At 34.7% G+C, this 21,598-nt stretch overlaps 1 protein-coding gene across 1 annotated transcript in view; it reads right to left on the reverse strand.

The window, feature by feature from the left end:
- The window catches only part of LOC109844392 (probable pre-mRNA-splicing factor ATP-dependent RNA helicase DEAH9), a 30,265-nt gene that overhangs the window by 8,349 nt on the left and 318 nt on the right, over window positions 1–21,598 (reverse strand). The window contains 19 exon segments of the mRNA XM_020413399.1: window positions 38–124; window positions 234–332; window positions 1,139–1,210; window positions 1,307–1,396; window positions 2,401–2,565; window positions 5,882–5,972; window positions 7,302–7,402; window positions 8,747–8,800; window positions 8,888–8,971; window positions 9,062–9,108; window positions 10,756–10,861; window positions 11,065–11,160; window positions 11,289–11,358; window positions 11,906–11,991; window positions 12,073–12,142; window positions 18,466–18,545; window positions 18,751–18,840; window positions 20,417–20,491; window positions 21,496–21,598. The exon segment at window positions 21,496–21,598 is cut by the window's right edge and continues 2 nt beyond it. Coding sequence (XP_020268988.1) covers window positions 38–124; window positions 234–332; window positions 1,139–1,210; window positions 1,307–1,396; window positions 2,401–2,565; window positions 5,882–5,972; window positions 7,302–7,402; window positions 8,747–8,800; window positions 8,888–8,971; window positions 9,062–9,108; window positions 10,756–10,861; window positions 11,065–11,160; window positions 11,289–11,358; window positions 11,906–11,991; window positions 12,073–12,142; window positions 18,466–18,545; window positions 18,751–18,840; window positions 20,417–20,491; window positions 21,496–21,598 — 1,666 coding nt within the window.

The raw sequence follows: 21,598 nt of genomic DNA on the forward strand, positions 1-21,598 counted from the left end.
TGACAACAATAAGCAATTATGATAGAAGAAGGCAAACCTCTGTATCCCGTTCACATGATTTCAAAACTATGCCAAGCCGCTTTAACAGTGTGCTTAGTTGTTCTCTTATATCAATGACTTTCTTCTGCAAAACACATCATACAACTTATCATGTACCAAGATTGATCTAATCCAACCTCCATCAGCAGAAGAACAGAACAATGCTATTGCTGTTTTTATTTAAAAATTCTCACCATAGCATGGTAATTTATATAGTTCTTATAGCACCACTGTGACGATTTCCCAGAGTTCAGAAATCCTTTATAGATATTTAAGAACGACACATGATCTCCCTGCAAAATGCAACACAGAGATGTCACAAACACATAAAAGTTTAACAAGAGAAATTACTCCAACCATGTAACTAAACATTTAAATATAGGTTGACCACTGGTTTAAGCAACATGGTCACCAGCCACCCGCACCACTGCATGCAATGGCCACAGATGCATGGCTCTCCACATGCAAATGAATCATAACTAAGAACATGCAGAATCCTCAGGTTCTTATACAGAAAGGATGAAAAAACATGATTGTAGTGTGATGTGATAACATATGAAAGAGCAAGTATTGTTATTAGAATCAGTCAACAGGGAATCAAGAATATATTATGCACCAAATTTATAACCTTAGAAAACAAGAATAGTCTTAAGACTTTTTTTGTCCTTTAGAGTGTATAAAGCACCTGCAGTAGGAATGTACCGAAACAATGAGGTTTTGCCTTTCCTCTATATTGGCCACGACGTGGTTACCGCAAGGGCAACATTACTATTCATTAAAAGAAAACTCCAGCTAAAGTACAATTTGATGGTTCTAGCTGTAATTAAAAGCAATACTGAGAATTTACTGATCAATCCAAGTAAAGCAAGAGATAGCAACTGCACAGTATAAATGATAGAAGGGGCACATAAATTAACTTGTTCCTAAATCCGCACTATTCAAAACAATTGGCAAGTTACTATTTAGTAAATGAAAAATTGTATCTCAAGGTGTTTACCAAAAATTATTACAGTTCAATATCGTATAAAATATAGAACCCATGAGGAAACAAACACCGTGACTAATAATTTATATTAGATGCAAAAGTATAGTTTTTAACCTCTGCAGCAGCGAACCGAAGCTTTACTTCATCAAATTCTTTTTTGGTTCCCCGAAGAGGAACCCAGATAGACTGCAAAAGTTGTATGGCAGTCAATGTTGTAATACCTCGACAAATTTTCTAATAATATTGTAGTGAGAACTGGAATTTAGTGTGCAGAAGTATCACCTGAACAGATAGCACTGCTGCAATAGTAATTATTTCCTCAGAGCATCCAAGAGTATTTGCTGATAATATCATCTTTGCAATCATAGGGTCCTGACCAACAAGTTGTGAAAAAATAAGATGGCATATCAACCATGAAATAACATGTGTTCAAAGTCTTATATCAAAATGGCTCCAGTCTAAAGGAAAAGCACGTAGAACTTCACACAATCGTAGGACAGCAACGCATTACAACGGCATGTCTTACACAATGCAGATACCACATCAGGGTAGCCAACATCAGCTAAATCCAAATAAGGTGCCTAAAGTTCATGTGGCAGATTAGTGACCACTCTTTAATAACAAATTTGCAAGTACTTCCCTTCTACAGAGCTATGTATCAACCCACTGAACAGACAAAACAGATTGACAAAATTCATAACTTCATGCAATCCAACTACCCACTTAAAAAAGCATCTGATTATCTAGGTATTAAATATCTTATAAACAAGCCCCTCAAAAGGCATTATTAGTTTAATTCACAATATGAACTCGATAAACCCAGGTGGATTCACAAAACCATCTCAAAGCCAAAAGAAAATACTGCGGCTTATAGTAAATGCTAAACCAGAAAACAGGTTATGTAAAACTAGGCTTCACGAAATTGACAGCAAAAGGTGGACAATTAGGGTTGTTGCTAACTCCTTCCAACTGACATATGGATCAATCAGGAAAATAAGAGTCCGTTCAAAAACTTGAAAATATGAGAGCACAAAAGGTATGGACTGTACGAACATATTAACAGAATTTGTGTAGAAAGTTATATGTGTACATCAAATCCAATTCATGCAAGAGGAGAATGGCTTTCTCTAATACACAGGTAAGTTGGGTAGTGCTTAAACAGTGCATAAGAAGCACTCACAATGAACCTGCGCGCGCGCGCGCGTGTGTGTGTGTGTGTGTGAATATCCTATCTACATTCATTTAAAACAGATTGCTTTTTGTAAAATATATCAGGATATGTTCAACTCCTTAAACATTCCTAAACAAATAACAAAAGAACTGATTATAGTAGATAGAAATTTTCATAGAAAACTACTATTCAAATAGAAGAATACCAAAGGAATCTCAGCAACTTGAAAACCAGTAGGCGAAGTGAGCTTGGCATCTTCGTCAAGAATCTCCAGGGAGTAGAGAACCTCGAGTGCTCTCACCATTGCCTCTGGTGAAGGAGAAGCTGGCCAATCAAAGCCCAAAATGTTATCTATGCCTAGAGCCTTTAACTGCACATTAAAAAACAGTAACATTAACAGCAATTTAACAAGAAAGCCCATATCCCAAATTTTTGGGGTCAGCAAAGACAGAAGCATTAAGAATGACATATAGTTGTTGATAGTAGTAGTAGAATAGAAACCTAAGAAACTCAAAAAGGTTATCTTCTGGCCATCAACAGTACATTCAAAACCATCACATTTTGTAATGCAGAATGATCAATTACAAAACAGAATAAATGTATTACTATGCGAATACGATAAACATGCAGACATTAATAAACCAAAAGTTCATAATCAGAACAGAGAAAAAAAGAAATAAAAATCTGGAAATAGCATGAACAATTAACCATCCAAAGAGAAGTTAATGTATCTTGCAGCATAAGTGATTAACAATATGGGGTTGTTACATATATATACCCTTCAAATCTTTCTAATTAGCAAATTTACCCCTCACATCTTGGTATTCACAAAATTACCCCCAAATCTCTCACACTTTCTACGCATCTGACTCAACGGTTTTAGTTTTTAAACGGAAAGTATTGCAAATCTATTGGAAAATAGAAATTATTGTATATTTTGGCTCTGAAGCACGGATTCGCCCCTGGAGGCCACGAATCCGTGTCCGACTCGAATCGGACACGGATTCGTCACGACACATGCACGACACGTGTCGGACACGATCAATCCGTGTCCGACACGGGTCAACGGTCAAATTAGGCTCGGACATGGTCAAAGGAGTTCGGATACGGCTCAGATTCGCTGAAGGATGATTCATTCGGGTTGCGAGTTGTGGGTTTGGTTTTTAAAATCCAACCCGAACCGTTCGATTAAAAAACCCATCCTTATTTCTCAAATCTCCCGTTCGATTCGATCCTCAGCTGACTCAAACGAAAGAAAAAAGAAAAAACCCTAACCCTAACCCTAATCCTCTCTCTCAATCTCTCAGCTCACTCCCGTTCGATTCAATCACCTCCGTTGTTCCGACCCGATCTCGCCGACCGACGACTCCTTCCTCCGACTCCTCAAGTCCACCCTTCATTCCTCCTCCCCGTCCAGCACAACCACCACCAATGTCATCATCATCTCCTCCGGTTTTTGAGTTCGAGCAGCAGCCCATCGTCATATTATTATCATAAATCTGATGTAGAAAGTTACTCATTTATACTAAATCGAGATTTTCGTATTACGTTCCATCTATATATAATAGTAATTTTAAAAAAAAATCCTTGTCGTATCCCCGTATCCTTTTTTTTTGGATTTTGTCGTATCCCGTATCCGTGTCCGTGTCGTATCTGTGTCCGTATCCGTACATCATAGTATTTTGGCATTGCCCTATTCAGAAAGTAATATTGTTAAGCTGGAGGAGTAGAAAATCCGATGTCAGAAAATTGGACGGTAATTTTGCAATTAACATGATCTATAAGGGGGGTGTTTTTTTTTTTGTTAGTGGGGCGGTGCTAAAATTGAAAAGATGGAGATTTGAGGGGTATATATGCAAGAATCCCAAACAATATTCAATAGCAGAATGTAACAACTATGTAGCACGGACACGGATCCGACACGGCCATCCGACACGCCGACACGAGGCAAATCCTAAAAAATACATAGGATACGTGTGTTCGACACGTGTGTCCGACACGGACACGACACGACACGACACGGCTTCATGTTATGCGTGTCCGTGCTTCATAGTGTAACAATTTCCCCCCAAATATAATACAGAAGGTGTCATAGACAACAAATTAGAATATAACTGAATTGTTGCATGAACAAAGAAGACTTCAACAGAAAGAAAATATCACAAGATGGACAAGGTAAGAACATTATACAAAGAGCAATAAGGACAGTTAAATGGAATTAGCCAAAAATTTTGAGTTTAAAGCATGTTTTTGTCTAACATAACTCGTACATTCTTGATATTCTTGTACGACACATAACAACAACAACAACAACAATGTTTCAAAGATAATTAGCAAACAGACATTGCACAATGTGTCAGCATCTGTCCTCACCATATCCAGTGCACCAAGTCTGATATTAAAAGATTCTACGATCAATTTAAAACACAATTATAAAATAGATTCATGTTTAACAACCAGGAATTATTAGCAACTAATGCTTTTCATGTACAGTCTCTCCGGGCCTAGTGTCCACTATACCAGTTGTACCTTGTGAAGATAAATCCAGGAGCCAACGAAAGACAGCAGACACTCCAAGAAATGCCAATCCTTATCTAATTCCTCCGGTTTTGTTCCAAGAAGAAGACTCCTTACCTATTTGACATGATGAATAGAGATTTACATATCATCTAGAGAGAAACTTCACCATCCCCAGGCACAGACATATCTTTCTTTGTACACAATGATAAATTATTGCACTTGGTGCACTTGGAAGTCTTGGATATTGTGTTATTTGAAATTTTAGGTATGAGGTCACTATTTAAGTTTGCAAATTGTGCTAAAAGAGCAAAATAAGTAAAATATTATTTCATGATATTATTGTCAACAAGGAAATGCTATATACGTATCTTTAGGTAAATAAAGGCGGATATGATTGCACGTATCTTAAAAAATATTTGACATGAATGGACAAACTTATTTTACCTAGAGAGAAGCTTATGGCCATGAAGCCTTTTAAGTCCATTCAGAAGATATTAGAAAATCAATATTGGATTTTTGTAGTTTTGCCTTGAGTGTCTTGTGACCCAAAAGTGCATAAATAGTAAATACTTACATTCAGTGATTCCCGAGCCTTCAAGTTTCTACAAATATATCCAAGATCACATATTCCACCGCAAAACTCTCACACCTAGATTTTGTAGCTTAACTCATACCCTATAACAAGTAGGGCTACCAAATTCTATATCTCATCTTCTCAATGCAAATTGTGTTGAATCTGTTGATAAGCTGTGAAGAACATTGATGCTCCTCTCTTAATTTATCAATGCAGCTGATTAATCATTTCCAGTTACGAACTCAAAACTGTGAACCTTCCAAACAGGAAAAATCTCAAATAAAAAAATTAAAGCTGCAAGATATTGCATCTAAAGAATATTGACTCGTAATTTAGAAATATAGGAAATAAATGCAAATACCAAGAAACATATGATGAAATGAAATGTTAAATTTGTTTTTAATTGAACACTGGAAAACAGCAATGGTACACTGAAAAATGTACAAGGATGATTAGAAATAAAGGAGAATGGTTCATAGAGGCAGTCAACCAAAATTTAGTTCATATGCATAATGAGGAATACCAAAAACTGTAGTTTTATTAACAAGAATCAAACAATAATAAAAAGATTACACAAATAAAGCATACATACTTGGATTACACAAGAGACAAGGTTTGACCTTTGCATTTCTGGAACTCCCTCTGCAGGCATTTCCTTCTGGAAATAATCTTCTGTATATAGCCTGGTATAGGGGATTAAATAAAATATTGAATACTCTTGAGACAAAAGTCAACCATATATTTCAATATATTCTAATTACTGAAGTAAAAGTGTTCTTGATCTGATAAAGGAAAGGGATGGCTTTAAAAAAGCAATGCAGATAGTAATTTACTAAATTCAATTTCAAAACACTTGATATGTTTAAAACCACGAGCGAAAGTTAATGATTTTGAAAATTAATGGATCCAAATATAAAAAATAGGCCATATATTGTAAAGTATTTCAATAACCTAGTAAGTTATTACTTGTCAATGGATAGTTTTAAGTAATCAACACAATAACATCAGTTGTACACAGATTAATGCTTTCTAATACAATATTCATAAATTTTCTTCTCAGCTGCATTCGCATGCTAATTAATATACACATTTAAAAAGCCATCTGATGTCATTAATGTTGCGTCATCAATATTTAACAACTCATTTCTATATCTGTTTGCAAACTAATTAGTGTTCCATCAAAACATAATCTAAAATTTGTCAACTATTCAAGAATGCCAACATATTACTAACTTTTTTTTGCAATTATTTGATATTTTTAATGATTCATTAAAAACATTAAGCACCAATTTCGATTATTTGATAAATCTAATCGGAAACCACTGTGACAGATGAGGCTCCTGATACTGAATTCAGAATATAAGACCCAATACCAGATATTGAGATTTCGAGCTTTGATTATAAGCCATGCATGTTCAACTAGTCTACGGAGAAAAATTCCTACATAATCCTTTGCTTCTTATGACTAAGAAAGTTGGAATTTACGTGTCCCCTCTAGATCCAACAAGGGCATGGCTTAACAGCATTACAATCTACCTCTGCAGAGGTTTACCAGCTTGGGGCTCTATATGTGCCTTTGCCCATTGATATTCTAATACAAATTTATGAAAACCTACCCAAACGAGAATGAATCAAATTCTATAAGAAGTCAGTAGCACATTATGATCAAAATTACCTCGTATTACTTTATTTTTCATATTTGATTCTTATTTTAAATAGTTCTTTATATCCTCCCTAAGTAATTCCTGGATCAACACTTGAACTACTTGTAACTAACACAAAAACATATGGGCATATATGTTATGTATGTTCAGTAATAAGTGAAACTACCCACATGCATGCGCAAACACACACACACACACACAAACATATATATATATATATATATCGCAATTCTCATGTGCAAGAGGCTTGTAGCTGCTGTGGATTATGTGACGAATAATTATATATTAGAAAGTTAGCTTATTGGCAAGCATAGAGAGGATATGCCAAATATTTGGTAAGGCATGTACCTAAAACACTTCCCTGGTCTTATTCTTCCAGCTCTCCCTGCCCTTTGTTTCGCAGACGCCTTTGATATTGGTGCAACCACCAAATTCTCGATATCAGAAACCTAACAAGTATGCTGAAGAAGTCAGATTACTTTCATAACACTCGGAAAAAGCAGAGGGAAAATTAGCTCAAGACATAAAGATTTCAAAAAATTTACTTCACAAAAAATGAGAAGATGCTAACTAAAATAAGATCTTTAAAGTTCCAGTGTCAAGAAGTCACCAAGGTGTGGGGAATTTTCTATATGCAACGATATCAATGTGGCATCAACATTATATAAAATTTTAAGGGAAAATTGAACAGTGGGATCTCATTATGAACTCTGAATATGATAAACATTTTAATCATCAGTAGGCAAGTAGATGAAAACCTTATTACCATCTAAAAATTTTCCTTGAAGCAAATTTTTGTTGCATCACTGTAAGGCCCTGTGGACAGAGGAGCCACATCTTACCCAAGCCAGCACAGACATCCTAGAAAAAGTCTCATTGAACTAGAGGAAGGCTATCTCACCTATAAAAGGCCAACTGGTTCAAGTTTACAAAGGAAGAACTGCTATTTGTCCTCTAAATTTACTGAAGAGCTAAAGGTAATTGCTAAGCGGAATTCTCTTTTACGAATGAGGAAATGAGAAAGATAGTGAACTGGGGAGCTGGAAGGAGCCAAGAGGGTAATTATAAAGTTTTAGTTAGGATAATACATACAGGTAATTAAAGAATCGAGTCATCATGGAAGAACAAAACAGATTTATCAACTGAGTAAAGGGTTTAAATGACAAAAGCTTCCTGCTCATAGAAGCAACTGCGTAAAAGGGATTGATCAACAAGAAGATATTAACTTCATGACGTTGGAAGGGAGCTTTCATGCTAGCAAAGAAGAGGGAGCAAAGGATGACCCGTCATCATCACCTCAGACTCAAGTAATAAAGTAGACAAACATGTTCGGTTCATAGTACAACTGTACAAGACGAGCCAATGCTTTTCCTATCCAACTGCCACTAATCTAAACTGAGAAGCAAATGTGGAGGCTCATGGAGACAAAACAAATAAGCTGGCAGACTAAGATTTACAAGATGCCAAGAAATATATAAAGATATGGATATTGTGTTAAATCTTTCTAAATCGTAGATTCATAGGAGCCATTATGGATTAGATCACACTTGGAGAATGAAGGAAATGCTTGGTAGTTGGTAGTAGATTTTAGTTGGTTTTAGTTGGCAGTACTTTAAAATAGCAACACATACTGGTAGCTACCAAGGAATCATCTCTTATATAATCTAACTTTGAGCCAGTCATCACTGTTAGCACGAAGCTGAAAATGATTTATATGTATCCATCCAGCACAAGGCTAACATAAATAGAGTAAGAAATATTTACAGATGCATAAAATTAAAGAAAATACTTACCGGATTATAAAACCGCTGCTTGGAGAAACCACTATCTACAACGTAAACCACTCCCTGCAAAATTTTGAAAACATTTTAAATTTAATTGTCTCTGTTGACTGTAGAGTGCCTTATAGATAATGAAAAAGGCATAAACAATACCTCCAAAGTCAATGATGTTTCAGCAATATTGGTTGATATGATAACTTTCCTTTTCCCCTTGGGGGTTGGAGCAAACACTAAGTCCTTAAAGGAAAACAAGGAATATCGAAAAATAAATACTTCCACCAAAATAATAATAAGTTGGATAGTTTCATAATCTTCAGAATACTAAACCTGGTCTGCACGTGAAAGTCCTGAGTACAATGGTAAAATCAGCAACCCTGGAAATAAGAAAGTAACAATGGGTGGAATCTACGTCAGCTCAGTCTCAAAACATCCTCAATTGAAAAACAGATAAAAGTTACATCTGTATGTCAATTTTAGTCTTACAAGCATTTGACAGGCATAGTCAAAATAAACATTGAGACATTGAATTAGAATGTAAGCAACAAGTTTGTCAAACAAGCCTAGCTAAAAAGAGATGCTACATATATCCAAACATTATCAAAAATTTGGACTAAGTAACTTGTTAGCACTGTCAAACCTTGCTGAAAGAATTGTATCGGGCACGAAAAGAAACACCAGGAGCCAAAACAACTACTTAATGAACTCATGCAGTCCATTATAATGGAATTTTTATATAACCAACAATAAACAATTTGAGATTATGTGTTCACTGTGGCATAAATAATTGTAGTTTAAGAAACTCGAATGGGTTCAATTGATTAAAACCAAAGCTGCAGAAATACCCATGTTCTGCATGATGGGTGTTCTAAATACTGGGACCTATATCTGCAAATATGCACAAATGTGAATCAAGAAAATGGTTCTTTCTCAACAGTCCTTGTAAATGAAATTGGCTTAGCGCAAATGAGTAGTATTTCATACCTAACGATGCTCTCTCCACATTAGGAGTTCACATGTAAATTTTGAGGCAGGCAAACTAAGCAGCAAGTAAGAAGGTTTGACTGTCAAGCTAAAAAAGAGTTCATTACCAATTATAGTTCAATGAACATGAAGCTGGGACAACTAATGACTCAAAAAGAAACATAAACAAAGGATAAAACATCAGAAAATAAAACATGTGCACATCATACAACTATGAGGGTAAAAATCATGATGACTTTTCACCTGCACTTGCCAATATGAATAAGAAAAAAAAAGAAAAAAAAGAAGCAAATATGCATGGATTGACAAAGATGTGAAAGGACAAAAGATAAACAAGGACTTAAAAGAGTAAAACCAAGGTTTTAAATATCGGATATCGGGGAAATATCGGATGGCCAAAATTCATATCGGATTGCCGATATCGGGGATATGTGATAAATATTGGAATGCCATAATGAATGTTTGCATACATAGTATAATGCATTAAAATGTAATCTCAACATATATAATAAAATTTAAGCATACAAAATATGAATAATATATGTTTAGGATCACTAATCAACCTTCTAAAACAAACAAAAGTGCAAAGCAATGTTGCAACATTCAATATGCTTTTTTTAGGGCAAAATGCCATTTGATATAATGGGGAAATCTTGATATCTCGCCCAAATATTCCAAACACGGTATATTATTTTGCAACAAGCTATATAAAAAGATATATTGGTCCACATATCGGCTAATATATCGGCCATATCGGGGATTTATCACTCAAAATAGCCAAAAAGCGGTAAAGGATATTTAAAGACCATATCGGTTGCGGCAAGCCCTGTAAAAGGATATATCGGGGGATATATCGGGCCATGTCGGGGATATTTAAAACAATGAGTAAAACACAGATTAAGTTACTCCCTTAACCGAATTTGTATTCTGCAGTCTATAAAGTCAAATGAAATTAAGTTTCTTCTGGAGAATGCTAGGCTGACAGTTCTTGAAAATCACTCCATTTCACTAACAAAAAAATGGAATTGCTATAACACTACCAGAAGAGTGTCTCCTATTGTCTCGAGCATCATCTGTAAGTAATTGTACAGCAGCATCAATATCATCTTGACCTGTCAGGAATACAAGAATGTCGCCTTGTGATTCCTTCAAAACAAAAAATATGTAAGAATCTTAAGATAATGATGTAGAAGTGAAAAACACCTTTAAGTGAAACATTACAGATTCAAGTAGCAAAGAAATTTTATTGAAACTAATCAAGAAGGTTTTGGCAGTAATTATGAATTTATAATAACAAATATTACATGACAGAACGTTATTTCCTTAATGCCAAATAAGCAGCAATCTACCTCATCATGAATCGACTTCACAGTACTAACAACTGCTTGGACATAATCCGAGGTAGGCTCCTCAAGGTAATGAATTTCTACTGGATAGCTTTTACCCTGTTACATTGAAAGCATTTGCACCATATGAGCTGAGTTTATAACATTATCATCTCAGAAATTACTAGAAAGCTCCTTGTCGCTAAATTCATACTTAAGATTGACTTCAAGCTAAGTTCAGAACTTACTTCTACAGAAAGAATAGCCGGCATTTTCTTGGGAACAGAGTCTTCAGAGGCCTCCACCTGATTCTTCTTTCTGAGGGAGACCAAAAAACAAAAAACAAAATATGGGGGAAAAAACTCAAACTCATAAAAGATTTCATTGGATTTGAATGTAATTCCATTTGGATCTTGGCTTAATGAATTATTGCATGACATAGAGATGAACAAGCTCCATGTACATCTCATAAATTATATCTTATTTCTTGCCTGATCTAGGAATTTGTAGGCTACATATGGATCAACTATTTTATAATAGTTCATTCCTTCTTGAACATCAAAAGTTTACCAACTTTAGGGAATCATGCCAAACAGCAAGTTACCTTGAGATGATCAACAACACAAAGCTAACTACTAACTAGGATATTAGGCTACTGGTTAGGTTTGATGAAAAGTAAGGAAACAAGATTTCTGGTTCTATAGTGGTTTAGTCTAGACAAGTTAATGTGAAATTGACATCCATGATTGAGAGGGCCTTCAACCAAATAAAAGGCTGCACAGGGTAAGATAATCTAGAATAATCTAGTGATAAATAAGGTATACAACTCCAAAAGAGACATGTAGCACTTCTTCTATTACAGCACCTGATATGGAAAAATTTTGCCATGGATTTTGCCTCAATTGTTGCAGAAGATATGATTAGACGCAATTCAGGTCTACGACGTTGGATCTGTTACATCTGAGGATAAAAATTAGCTTGAACTGGACATATGCTGTTATAAGAACTAGTTGAAAGGTTTAAATTTGGAACCTTTTTCAGGAGGCCCAGTAGCATGTCAGTTGAGAGGGATCTTTCGTGAGCCTCATCCACCATTATGACACTAATCAAAGAACAAGGATGGAAAATTACTAGGCAAGATTAAGGTATAGAAATAAAGCCTCCATTTGCCAAAAAAAAAATGGGGATGGTGATGCATTCATAACCAATGATATTTAATCTAAAGAGAGATGAAAACATTAATAAAGCTCAAAATGGAGTTTTCGCAACTTGCATGCTAAATGATAAGCTCGCCACTGAGAACAAGGAACAGATATGCTCGAACTGAGCAAATACAACTTGAAATATTGGGCATGGAATCAATGTAACATAAAACTATTTTCACAGGAAAAATCAGACCAGTCATGTGGTTAACACCTTAAATCTAAAGCATAATCATAAAGCAGTTGGTCCTCCAGCCAGTCATGATAAAATTTGATGTAATGATGGGATTAGAAAATTAGATCAAGTTTCTAAGAGAAGCTTGCATATCTCATACTCAGAGGCTATGAAGCACGGATTCACCCCCGGAGGCCACGAATCCTTGTCCGACACGAATCGGACACGGATTCGTGCACGACACGTGTCGGACACGGTCAATCCGTGTCCGACACGGGTCAATGGTCAAACTATGGTGGACACGGTCAAACGGGGTTTGGGACACGGCTAGGATACGACGGAACCAAAGAAAAAAAACGGATGAAGAAACACGTAAACCCGAAACCCAAACCCAAACCCCAAAACTAAACCCTAATTTTCACTTACCTGACGCCGACGCCGTCACAACTCACAGCTCTCTTTGGATCCCTCGTCCTCGTCGCTCCCTCAAAATCACTGATTTCGTCCTCGACGCTCGACCCTCGATGAAGATCTCCTCGTCCTCGACCTCGACGCTCGACGAAGATCTCCTAGCCGTCCTCGACGCTCGACGAAGACCTCGACCTCGACGCTCATCCTCGACCTCGACGCTCGACGAAGACCTCGACGCTCGACGAAAATCACAGGTCAGTCTCTCTCTCTCTCGATCTTCGTCTCTCTCTCGATCCTCGACCTCGACGCCGCCACAAATCCGTAGTCTCTCTCTCTGTCTCTCTTATTCTCTTTCTCTCTCCTTTTCTCTCTCAATCTCTCCTCTCTGAGTCTCTCTCTGAATCGTTCTCTCTTTTCTGTTCGTCTCTCTCCGTCGATCTCTTCATCTCTCTTATTCTCCTTTTCCCTCTCAGTCTCTTTCTATCTCTCAATCTCTTCGTCCCTCTCAGTCTCTCTTATCTTAGTTTTTTCTTTTTTTTTTGAAAAAACTATTTTTTTTTGTTATGTCTAGTCTCAGTCTCTCTCTTATCTCAGTCTCTCTAACTTGATTCATTGATGTGTCTAGTAAGCATTGGGAAATTTGTCCATTTTCTATACAAATGAATCTGCAGTGAACATTATTGTGTTTTAAACATTCTAAACTATAAATACAAATAACTTGTTACTCTCAATTGTCCATTTTCTTCACGTTAATTTCAAATGATCATTTTGTCAATACGTATGTGAAGGGAAGAAACATTAAAAATGTTTGAATATTTAATTTATATCAACACCTTCGAATATTGTTCTGCAATGGCACGATGTCTACATGCAAGTTTCCTCTTGTTGGCAATTGTTAGTCAATAATAATATTACGTTCACACCTTTGCATTTATCACATAAGTTTACTTCTCTCTTGTTGGTAAGTTTCCTCTTGTTGGAATTTATTCTCTTTTTTATATGTACACCAAGTAAAACAAGAACCACATCCTAATTAGAAAATATGAATACAATTTGATCTCTTTTTTATATGTACACCAAGTAAAACAAGAACCACATCCTAATTAGAAAATATGAATACAATTTGAATATACATATTTAATGAATGAATTATGGACAATTTGAATATACATATTTAATGAATGAATTATGGATATTTATTTTGGTAGCTGTGTTAGAAAATTTGATTGATCCTTCATCCTTGCTCGTTGCTACTTAACTCTCAAGTATTATCTGTAAAAAGGAAAACAAAGTCAGTGAGCAACAACTTATTAGTTTAGATTGTTAGTTGTCAAGTATTATCTGTAAAAAGGAAAACAAAGTCAGTGAGCAACAACTTATTAGTTTAGATTGTTAGTTGAATTTTATAAATTTTTCTATATATAATAATAATTTAAAAAAAAATCTCGCCGTATCCCCGTATCCTATTTTTTTGGATTTTGGATAATATCATGTATCCGTGTCTGTGTCGTATCCGTATCCCGTATCCGTATCCGTACATCATAGCTCAGAGGTAGGGACAACAAACTTCGATAATTGTGAGAGAATTGTGGGGCAATCATGGTGGATAAAAGGCTGTGTCACATTTCTTTCTTCCGCTTTCTTAAACTCAGTACCAGATTCAAATACTTAGGCCTTTGTTTGGTGATAAGAGTTAGCTGGTGTAAGCAACTAACCCTCACCAGTTTCCATAAACTCAAACTACAACAAGAGTTAGCATGTACTGATAGCACAAAGACAAAAGGAAACCATAGTGTTTTTCTTTTATGTACTTTTTCTTTGAACCCAAACAAGCATTGTCACACCAGCTCATAGCTGGAATTATTAACTCAAAGATATGACATGCTAAATAGCCTAAATTTGAGGTGACAATTTCATTCCACGTCCAAAAAGGTCACAACCCCTACTCCCTAATTCTAGAAGTCCAACTGGACCTTTAGATCCGTCACATGCTCCCAAGATTCTAATGAAGCTAGCCTTAGAAGGAGTTATATACAAAAAGTTGATTATATGATGTCAAAACTTAAACGTCTACAATGCATTCTTCTAAGGAACTCCCTGAACACGTATAAGAATAAATTAAAAGTATATTATAAGCACAGCTCTAGATAATAAACACGTCATAATACAAAATTTTAATCACTAAAGCATTTGCATCAAGTATATGAAAGTTAAGAGTGCTCAGAGGATGATTTGCTCAAGAAATGATGTAATAACAAGTGACCCATTAATATTAAATGCAGCTAACAGCAGTGGTCAACAAGCGATGGAGCATGATAAGGATGTCTCACTAGAAAGGTGTGAAATCCTAATGATCGTATTCATTATTTTATTGGCACTTTTTGGTATGATTTATATAAGGAAAAAATTTTGAGTGGTTTAAAGTTGCCTTGATATTTCAAAAAGACTAATACGACCTGCTATGTTGTGTGAATAAAAAATTTCACCAATGAAGAAGGTCTAGACATTAGAAGTTAGCAACTTCCATTTTGCAAAGGTGAAACTTCAGAATTCAGTAAATACGTGACAAGTATGCATAGTTTTAAAATGATTATGAAGTAGGGTGCAAACAAGCACAGAATGAAAAAGTCAAGGTGAATTCTCTATAAATCTATGGGTGTATGCAACACATTGAAGTGATGGCACCAGGCCATAGTGTCAAAAGTCTAATTAAGCCCCTACCTTTTTCCTCTCTATTCTAAGAAGCCCCTATGTTTTTACTTTTCATAAACAAGCCCCCTGTTTTAATTCCATTATCCCATTAGCCCCCCAAACTAAAACTAAACAGTTTTCTTTTAAAACAGCTGAGGATAAATATGTCATAGAGGATTAGATCAAAATTTGGACTTATCTTCAACTTTGGATTTTTGCTATTAAAGAGGAATCCTAATAAACAGCATCAATGAAATTGAAATATGGGATTTTTCTCCAACTTTAGGGTTTTGCTATCATAAAGAGGGAATCGATCACTTAACAACTAGTGTGCATTGTCGAAAGAAGGCGACAGTGCTGAAGGCATTGATGGGATCAAACTTGGCAACAAAATAAAAGAGAAAAGATCTATGTTACCTCAAACTCAGATTTTAATATTGTATGAAGGTGAAATCCTCCAACTCTATTTCCTACTTGATTTCTGTATCATGGATGCTAAAGAAAGAAAGTGATGGTCCCTTTGGGATGTTTGGTTTCAGGCTACAACGAGCAAAATTGACCTACGTGATGTCGCGACATTTGCGTGAACAACGAAAAATTTTGTTTAAGCATTTGGTTTGAAAAATACAATGTATATCTAATCACTTAGAAATAAAACTATAGTCAAAATAACAAAATATAGCAATTAAGACCATGTATAAAGCAATTGAAATACAAACTGAGTTAAAATACTTTTGGTTTTTAAGAGAGTATTACGGATCTAAGAGTGTTTTATGGAAGTGGGCAGGTTTTTAAATAAAGAAGGTAAAGCTTTGGGTTTATAGGAAAAAAAGCCCTTTTCAGAGTTATGTCAGTTTATAAATAAATGGGGGTAAAACTTCCAATTTATAGGTAAAAAATCATTAACAATTGGGATGACGCAAAATTACTATGAAAAAAAAAGAAACTATAAAATAGTTTAATAGCTACTTTAAAAAATACAATGTAAACCTAAATTCTCAATAAGCAGGTTTAAAAAATATGAAGTAAAACTTTAATTGAAGTATTTGGGTCTAACAATAATTTTGGATGTAGGTGGATTTAAAAATAAAGGGGGTGGAGGGTTGAGAGCTTAGGTTTATAAGAGACGAAAGGTGAATGTAAAACTAAATGAATGTCAATTTTGGGTTTACAAGCAAAAGACAGTTATATTATGCCTCATTTTATTATTATATTATATTATGACAGTTCATGAAGTCATTTGGTCCTAAAGAGTAGTTCTGAAAGGTGATGGGCATAAAAATGAGTGGTATATAAGTTGGATACATATGCAAAATGCCCTCTACTATGGTATGCCTAGCTCCCTATGTTACCATACCTCATATCTTTAAAAGGGCATTTTATAGGCTTACTAGCAAAAAAAAAAAAAAAAAAGATAACCCTCCTAAACTTGAAAATATCAGAGAAACTCCTTTAACTTTGAGATTTTAGTAGGAGAGTTTATTGATAAAATATCAAAGTAAAGGGATTTTTTTGGATTAAATCTCAAAGTTAAAGTGATTATGTTTCTAATACTTTTAAAGTCAAGGGGAGTTATCCAATAATTGTCCAAAGTTAGGAGGGGTTTCTGATATTTAGTCTATTTTATTTAGAGATTTATTACAAAACTTAGTTCGATGGATAAAATACTTTCAGAGTTCTGATTTTCCTTCTTTGCATGGGCAAGGGAAACTTTTTATAGATATTTAGCAAGGGTTATTATTGCATTAGTTTAGTTGTATGCCTACAAAACTTTGTACCTGAGAACTTGATAAACTATGCAAAAATTTTATGATTTTGTTATTGTTCGATTGCTAATGTTATTTTTTCAATTAAGACTTTCAAAGGCTATGAGAATTAGTTGCTTTCAAAGGCCATTTTCAAAATGAAATGAATGATGGACAAAGAGAGAAGAGAGGAGCTTGCCAAGCTTCGACAAAAGAGAGAAAATGAAGAATAAATAGAAGTTATATGTGAAATAGAGAAGGGTTGCATTTTGGAGAGGAAGAAGGGGAGAGGAAGAAGGGGAGAGAAAGAGAGAGAGAGAGAAAGAGATCCCTTCAAAAATTTAGAATAACGACTAAAATGTCCATATTTTAAACGGTTGAACATATACATGGTCTAATTAGAATACGGAATTGAAAGCTAGGGGCCTCTTTGTCAAAAATAAAAACTTAGGGGCTTCTTAGTTAGAATAAAGGGGGAAGTTAGGGGCTCAATAAACTTACTTATTTAATATTTTATGAGTATAAAGTTCCAGAATCACTTCTCCATTTTTACCTCATCTTTGATTCCATGAATTGCAAACTCTTTAATCATAAATAGTGAAAAAATTCTCCTCCTAGATTTTTCTTGAACATAAACCTATATGATATCTCACACTTATTTCTTCACATATTTTTTGGGGTATTACATTTCGTAAATTTTTGCTATTTCAAGTATTAGAGTCTAAGACATTTGTCCACATGTTTACTTAAAAACTATCCTTTCTCTAATTTTATCAACTAATAGAATATCATCAGCAAATATGCCCTATGCCCTACAGGATATCATCTTAATATGCCTAGTAAGTTCATCTATAAAATTGTACAAAATACGGGCTTATAGGTGACCTTTGATATAAATCTTTAGGGTAGAGAACCGTCCTCTCCTCTAATTGTTATGGTTTTAGTTAATGCTATACCATACATATGCAAAAAACTATCAAGCTGTCTTATGCACTGAGCTTCAAATTGTAAGAATCATCAAGCCACTTTCTATAGTGAACCATAAGGTAAGCATATGAATTATAATAAATCCACAAAATAGTGAAGCCACCATAAAGGGATACAAAATGTAACCAGAAATGTTAACTACAAGCGAATGAACTGTATATTTAGTTTACTTCTATATAAAAATTCATAAAATACGATGTGCAATGTGCATCACCTATATTTGGTGAGAAGAGGATCATTCATCATTTCTCTAAGCAATACACCATCAGTAAGAAACTTGATCTTTGTTGCCTCCTGGCAAGAGAGAGAAGAGGGGGAGAGATCTCAAACAGATAAACTCATTGTACCATAAACTAGAAGAATATTTATTAGTGAATTGCATCTAATTATATTGAAAATGGTTGTTGCCCTACTGAAAATTTTAATTCTACAGTATAACCATGGTTAATGCTTAAGTAAGAAAGTTATTAATTAATAAATAAAAGGAAAGAGGTCCAACCGGATTTGTTTGGTCGTCAAAACGAATAGTGTACCCAACTTCTTCTCCCAAATTAACATCCATCTCCTCAGCTACACGAGAAGCAACCGACTACACAAGCACAATAGAGACTTAGTTCAATAGCGGAAGAGGGAGGTAAACACCAAACTTCATATTACCTAGATTAGAATTGAGATTTACATTGTATTTCTTATAACTAAGAAAATGCTGGTAAAGTATGAGTATTATTAAATTCCATTAAGTCGCAAATAAAAATATACATAGCATGTCCGTACACAGAAGTAATCCAAACACTATACTAGTAGATTGCTAGTTTGCAAACAAATAATTACTTTGATAACTCATTACAACTGATTGGTACGAATAATTAAAGTAACCAAAGGTCTACGCTCTAACACGACTTGGGCATTTGGCGTGTGATGCAGTTTCTTTTACGGGTTGCAGGAGGGGGTGAGGTGTTGTTTGGCTTGTTGATTGTCCAATCCCTCCTCGGTTTTCAAAAGGTCAACATTGTTTCCTAATAAATTGTCAATGGTTGCAATACTTCAATGCAAACAAATTCATACTACCTACAGAAGAAGATTGAGTTGTCAAAACTTTTTATTGCCTTTAGTACCCTCTCAAAATTTAACAATTTTCAATTATATTCATTATCTTTAATTAATATTTCACTAAGCATTCATAATTTCTTATTAACTATATATGGATTTCCTCACCTCTTAATAATAGTGCAATGACTAAGAATTATACTATTATTTTTATAAATAGTATAGTTAAATTAAAATAAATATTGTACAGATAGTATAATTATTTTAATAGTACTACTTGATTAATAATTACACTATTACTTAATAATTACAATATTAAATGAATTATTTAATAATGGTATAATAAACTAATTTATTAAATTATTTGCTAAATTGTTATGTTACTTTATGAGTTTATTAATAGTACAAATAACTATATAAAACTATTATTAATCAGATAGTTATAAAATAGGATCTTAGTTTATTATAATTATCCAAAATTACAGCTATGTTGCTATAAATATTAGATAATATTACCATATTAAATGATTAACTATGATGTTATAGTTATTTAAATTATTTACAATTAAATTAAAATAATTGTCCAAATTATAATAATTATTCATACAATTATTTATAATTTCTTTCGACAACTTCATTTATTTATTCGGAATTTTAATTGTTCAACGAAAAATTTTCAAAATATAAAAGGTACGCAAAGCATGTGCACTACAAATAAAGACCTTTAACTAGAGATGGATAATGGCAACTTAGAAAGCTAAATAAACAAAAGCAAGGTGTTTCCTTCTGATACTTGGTGATATCCTTTAGCGGGTAATATGGATACTAAGGAATATCTATGAAATATGAAGCTTTTCCCACGCAAAGGTCATAGAGGAGTGCACATGCACATGCACGTTACTACACTAATTGAATACAAAGAGAAGAAACTAAAAGAGTTTATGTTAAGATGCTATAATCCATTGAAAATTTGACCATCTTTACCAATATCTACAATGGACATGAACATCAAAGAGTGTTGAAAGAAACTACTAGGAAAATGGACAAAATCATTATGGAAAAACATGAAGAACAAGCAAAAGAGTGCAGTAAAATCATGGTGGAGACAATCACATTACCTGTACAGCTAATCTCCTAGGCTGAGTACAAGCTATAACCCGGCCACCATCAGCCCAACCTGCCTCCTTAAGATACTGAAAGAAAAAATAAAATGCATTAGTAGTAGAAATAATCATGGTAATCCGTAAATTTAGTAAATGACTCGTATATAAAAAAAATAAAGAAGGCCTACAGTATTTCAATAATTATACCAAAATAATCATTTGAAACAATGAGTGATTATGACAGTGTCGGATCAGAGAAGATAGAAAAGATATCTGATCAAGGGAAAATAGAAAAGAAAATGCATACACTAGATGCATAGGACCCCATATGACCCAATACCAGATAGATTTTCAGGGAGGCACAAGAATATATAGTCTTCCTAGCTAGTGAAGCCCCTCCATAGGATCCTCAACTATAGAAGAGAACATTCGTTGTTATCAAACATTCATCAGAAGATCAAATTCTGTTCTGAAGTGTGTTCTTTTATTTGGTTAACATGTAATCATCCTTACTAAAGAGTAAAGCACCAAGTCAAAGTTCTCAAACTTTATTAGAGGCAAAGAGGCCGAATATCACCTCTGAGTCCACCGAGACATTTCATCGTATGGTTTCGGAAAAGAATTCTCTACAAACATTCATGAACCGGATCAAATAACAGACCATCCTCTCTGACCTGCTACACTCCACTGCCGAAAGAAAGTGGTTCCATTACTTTGATCCTAGGACTATCAGAAAACTAGCTTTAACATAGCAGCAAACTCAAAATAAATCTTCACCGATGCATTGTGTGGCTTGTCGCAACAGCTAACAAATGCCATTGCGGAAAAGCCTTAACGACTTGCGGTGTATTTGTAAGTCACTGTTGTAATTCTTTTGAGCTGCAGATGGCATTTAAGTCGCCATGCCCAACATACGACATAAGTCTAAATAGCCTAATGCTTGCAGACACAATATGCAACTGAAACAGCAGTTACGGCAACAAAATTGAATGCAGCAGACACTTACATTGCAATTACACTTGCAAACAAACCCAACAGCAAACGGGGGGCAAGTTGCAATTTTGGCATCGAAAATTGGGGGGTTCTGGGCAAACCTGAGGGATTTGAGTGGTCTTTCCACTGCCAGTCTCTCCGACAACGATCGTCGTCGCGTGATTCTCCACAAGGTAAAGAATCGCATTCCGGTACTTGTACACC

This window comes from Asparagus officinalis, chromosome 6 (assembly GCF_001876935.1).
Source record: "Asparagus officinalis chromosome 6, Aspof.V1, whole genome shotgun sequence".
Taxonomy (NCBI): Eukaryota; Viridiplantae; Streptophyta; class Magnoliopsida; order Asparagales; family Asparagaceae; genus Asparagus; species Asparagus officinalis.